At 49.3% G+C, this 4,928-nt stretch overlaps 1 protein-coding gene across 1 annotated transcript; it reads right to left on the reverse strand.

Moving 5' to 3' along the window:
- Positions 1-2,725: 2,725 nt before the first annotated feature.
- LOC129640000 (EKC/KEOPS complex subunit LAGE3-like) lies at positions 2,726-3,939 on the reverse strand. The gene is made up of 4 exons (XM_055565276.1): positions 3,832-3,939; positions 3,643-3,776; positions 3,194-3,319; positions 2,726-3,005 (listed from the first exon to the last, which is right to left on the reverse strand). The coding sequence occupies exons 1-4, from the start codon at positions 3,937-3,939 to the stop codon at positions 2,891-2,893; spliced, it is 483 nt and encodes a 160-aa protein (XP_055421251.1). The 3' UTR covers positions 2,726-2,890.
- Positions 3,940-4,928: the final 989 nt, after the last annotated feature.

The following is a 4,928-nucleotide window of genomic DNA, read 5'->3' on the forward strand; positions in this document are numbered from 1 at the left end:
TGTACAATGGAACAAAGACAGCCTCTTCAATAAATGGTGCTGGGAAAACTGGACAGCTACATGTAAAAGAGTGAAATTAGAACACTTCCAAACACCATACATAAAGATAAATGCAAAATGGATTACAGACCTAAGTGGAAGACTAGAAACTATTATAAAACTTTTAGAGGAAAACACAGGCAGAACACTCTATGACATAAATCAAACCAAGATCCACTATGGCCCATTTCCTAGAGTAACAGAAATAAAAGCAAAAGTAAACAAGTGGGACCTGATTAAACTTAAAAGTTGGAAATGCTTCTGGATTGTCAGTCTTGTCCCATGGAGCCACAGCTCCAGTGCTGGACATGTACAGTAAGCTATGAAATTGACTGTCTTAGTCTTTTTATCTGTGTATAGTCACAATTCTTTGGGCCATCATTGGGCTTCTCTTCTTACATAAATTTCAGTATCAGCTTCTCAGGGACCTCTCTGGTTGTCCGGTGGTTGACACTCAACCTGCCAATTCAGGCAACATGGGTTTGATCTCTGCTCTGGTAAGATCCCACAAGCTAAAAGGCCACTAAGCCCAAGCACCACAATGGCTGAGCCTATGCTCTAGAGCCCAACAGCTGCCAACTACTGAAGCCAGAGTGCCTAGAGCCTGTGCTCTGCAACAAGCGAGGTCACCCCAATGAGAAGTTTATCTGCGACAACTAGAGCGTAGCCCCCACTCACCAAAACCAGAAAAACCCCATGTGTGCAGCAGCAAAGACCCAGCCCAGACAAAATTACATAAACAAACAAATGAATCTTTTAAGAAAGAACCTGCCTCAAAATGCGGGGCACATCACTTCGATCTCTGGTCAGGGAGCTAAGATCCTACATGCAGTGGGGCAACTACTGAGCCTTGGCATCGCGAATGGAGTGTCTGTGCGCTGCAGTAAAAGATCCCGTGTGACACAATGATTTTCCACATTCCCCAAATAAGGCCCCATGGGGCGAAAGAAAGAAAGAAAATATTTGTTTAAGAAATCAGCTCATCAATTTCTACAGAAATGGTGCTGGGAAAACTGGACAGCTACATGTAAAATAATGAAATTACAGCACTTCCTAACACATACACAAACATAAACTCACTCTCATACTGTATAGGACTCCTTGTTTTGGCTTCCCTGGCGGACCCAGTGGTTAACAATCTGCCTGCCAATGCGAGCCACGTGGGTTCGATCCCTGGGCCAGGAAGATCCCACATGCCCAGTGCAACTAAGCCGGTGTGCCACATCTCCTGAGCTCACCCCGATCTAGAGTCCCTGCTCCTCAACGAGAGAAGGCTCTGCATGAGAAGCCTGAGCTCAGCAGAGAGTAGCCCCCGATGGCTTCAAGCACAGAAAACCTGCACAGAGTTAACAAGAGGTGACACACCCCAAAATAAATAATTTTCATAAAAAAATTTTAAAAAGAGTCCTTGTTTCCAGCTATAGCCTTCTCAGACATGGACGATTTCAGTTAATTAAGTTCATCCTACACTAACATCTGGTCCAACAGAGCCAATCTTAAAAAGTAAGACCCAAAAGGATCAAACTGTTTCCAAGCATCTTAACAGCAGTCCAGAATAAAGCTCAAGAATAAGTTTAGGAAGAGAAAAATATCAAGCATGCAAGGGAAATTTGATAATGCTTGGCATCCAATGTAAAAATACCAGGAGGCAAAGAAGCAGGAAACTCCAATCCATTATAACAGAAATCAGTGTGTTGTTGTTCAGCCACTCAATAGAGCCTAACTCTTTGCGACCACACGGACTATATCTTGCCAGGCTTCCCTGTCCTTCACCATCTCCCAGAACTTGCTCAAACTCGTATCCGTGGAGTCATGATGCCACCCAACCATCTCACCTTCTGTCATTCCCTTCTCCTCCTGCCTTCAATCTCTCCCATCATCTGGGTCTTTGGCAATGAGTTGGCTCGTCACATCAGGTGGACAAAGTTTTGGAGATTTTCATTTTAACAAATATGAGTTAAAATGCATCAATTGTTAAGGAAGAAATAAATGTGAAATTATTTACAGACAAAATGATTGTCTATGTAGAAAGGTCAATGGGATCTACAAAAGAGCTATTACAATTAATTAATGAGTTTAACATGGTTTCAGGATATAAGGATACTCTTGAGAGTGCCTCGGACTGCAAGATCAAACCAGTCAATCCTAAAGGAAATCAGTCCTGAATTTGCATTGGAAGGACTGACGCTAAAGCTGACGCTTCAACACTTTGGCCAGCAGATGCAAAAAGCTGACTCGCTGGAAAAGACCCTGCTGTTGGGAGAGATTGAAGGCAAAAGGAGAATGGGAGGACAGAGGATGAGATGGTTTGACAGCATAACCCATTCAATGGACATGAACTTAAGCAAACTCCAGGAGACAGTAGGGACACAGAGCCTGGTTTGCTACAGTTCTGGTTTGCAAAGAGTTGGACACTACTCAGAGACTGAACAATAATAAAAACGTTCTGGTATTATATCTTAAGATATAAATGTAACTATAGAACGACAGTATATTTCAAAATGAATACTGAATGGCAGTACCCAACTTTCTTATTCTCCCACTTTTACATTGTCTTCACTGATATTGTACTCCTTGAATATCTGGATCTCAGAACCTCCCCTCCACCCGGAAGATGAATGCAGTATTAGGAAGTGAACAAGCTAAAACTAAAGTCAGAGACAGCACAGTAGCTCAGTTTTATTTTCTTCAGGTAATAATCACCAAAAAATATGTGGACCCTGAGGCCCCAAATAGCACCACAGGCACAAGGTGAAGCCTGCTCAAACTACTGCAGAAAGAAATGCCTTCGGGAAGGACACTTGAGGCTAGGGCACATGGGCAAGGTTTCAACCCCTCTTCTGTGCTGAGCCTAGGCAAAAAGGGGGTGCACAAAGTGCTGCAAGGTCCACCTCACCAGGGAAAGCTTCTCCAGAAAGAAGGCGACGGCTGTCTCAAGCAGGGCATTGTCTTCAGCAGTCAAACGGCTAAAAGGGAGCAATAATGAAATTCAAGTTCCCGGTGAGAAGGAAGAAGAGGTCTGTCCCTGCACACCTACAAGCCCAGAGAATCACACTTCTACTCTAGGCTTAACCCTCCATTATGGCTCTTCCTGGGCCAAGACTGGTCACCACCCACCACTCCCTCCCTCACCCCGGCCCCCTTTGGAACTTACAGAACCAACATGCGGCCATGAACGTAGAGCTCCCTCCGAACCGGCCACTGCAGTTCAGTAGGTCGAGTCAGGAGGTGGCAGGCATAGCCCGCCTGCGCACGCGATGAGAAAGGCACCGCAAGGCTGCTGGTGGAGATGCGGTTAAGGCACCATCCACACTAATCACTTTTTCTGTATGTCAGGCTCCCTGCTCACGGAAACCCACCTTCTCCCACAAGGCAGCCACCCGACACCCTGCATATGACTGCCGAACCCTCTGGATCCCTTCAGGTTGCTTTTCCTCACCACCATCCCCTGGTCGCCAGACCACCGCTGACCCGTACCCTCCAGCCCCCCAGAGTACCCTCCTACTACACTTTAGGCCTTGCTGCCTGAAACCCCCAAACCACCCCTCGCCCACCCCCACCCCCTCAGCCGCCCGGCCCACCGGGGCTCCTGGAATAGGATACAACTGGAAGACTCGGTTACTCAGAACTCCTGCTCCGGGTGCAGGGTCTCCACCAGACCCTGGTGCGTGGGGTGCCCACGGGATCTGCAGAATGGCACTGGCTGTGCCACCTGACTTCCTGCAGCGCTGGGGTCTCTGGGATCAGCTAGGTCGCCGGAGTCACCAGGGATTCCTCGACTGACAGTGTCACCAAGGCCAGCTGGGTCGCCAGGGCCATCGCGGCCAGCAGCACCACCCAGCACACCTTGGCCACCACATGCTGTGCCCGCTGCAGAGGCCACAGCACCTGCGTCTTCATTGGCTACCCTCATGGCTCCTTCACCGTGTGCCTCGGACTCCATCTTGAACCGCTCTCCCCCTCCCTCCTCGGAGGGAAAGACTGAAATGCGACCTGCAACTCAGCATAGGCAGAGCACCTGCACACACACACTCTGGTCCTGCCTCACGATTGGCTCCCACCAACCATTGGTTCCCGCGATAACTGCAGGCTCTCGGGCAATGGGCGCTTCCTGCTGAAGTTACATGACGTTCGCACGCCATGTTGCCCCAATGTGCGTGCGCAGACACACACCCATGTGGTCTGTGCCCTCTAAGTCAGCCCTGCCTCGCACCCAGAAAACAGGAAAACGGATCAGCCGTGAGGCCTCTGGGTGCCGCTCCAGCCTTTACTGTGGCGCCACCTCCTTAGTGCGCATGCTCAAACACACCCCACCCCATTCCTCAGGGCACGTGACTGTTTCCACTCCAAACCTGCAAACCCCAAGTGAGCCATGGTACCTGTGCACCTCCAAGCCTGCGCTACTGCCAACCTTGTGTTGCTCACAGGTGACCATCATGCTGAGTGCAGGTCCTTGTCATCGATTCCCAGAAGGGAGTCGGCCACCCCTGGGTCAGGGCCGGTCTGTCCCTCTGGTGCTCACGTGTGTGTATGTGCGTCTGTGTGCGTGAACACATGGGCAAGTGCATGCACATGGGCGTGTGTATGGGTGTGTTTGTGAGAGAGAGCATGTGAACAGATTCATGCACACAGGCGTGTGACTGTGCATATCTGTGTGTGTGCCTGAGAGAGTGCCCTTACACAGGTGCCTGCCCATTGGCGTGTGCATGTGTCTCTGTGTGGAGGTGCTTGCACATGGGCATATATGTATCGTCATGAGCGAGTGTGTGGTCACTTGCATGCACAAGGGTGTGTCCCTCTGTGCATGTGTGTGTGTGCGTCAAAGAGAGCACTATTGAACACATTCACATGGGCATATGTGTCTGCGTGCCTGCTTGCACAGGTGCCTT

Source organism: Bubalus kerabau, chromosome X (assembly GCF_029407905.1).
Source record: "Bubalus kerabau isolate K-KA32 ecotype Philippines breed swamp buffalo chromosome X, PCC_UOA_SB_1v2, whole genome shotgun sequence".
Classification (NCBI taxonomy): Eukaryota; Metazoa; Chordata; class Mammalia; order Artiodactyla; family Bovidae; genus Bubalus; species Bubalus kerabau.

Excerpts from the sequence above, each read along its gene's own strand:
- LOC129640000 (XM_055565276.1), bottom strand. The coding sequence starts at position 3,939 with ATGAAGACGCAGGTGCTGTGGCCTCTGCAGCGGGCACAGCATGTGGTG. Across the intron at positions 3,777-3,831 it reads TGGCGACCCAGCTGGCCTTG|AGACCCCAGCGCTGCAGGAA; the intron begins GTGACACTGTCA and ends AGCTGATCCCAG. Across the intron at positions 3,320-3,642 it reads AGTAACCGAGTCTTCCAGTT|CAGCCTTGCGGTGCCTTTCT; the intron begins GTATCCTATTCC and ends CATCTCCACCAG.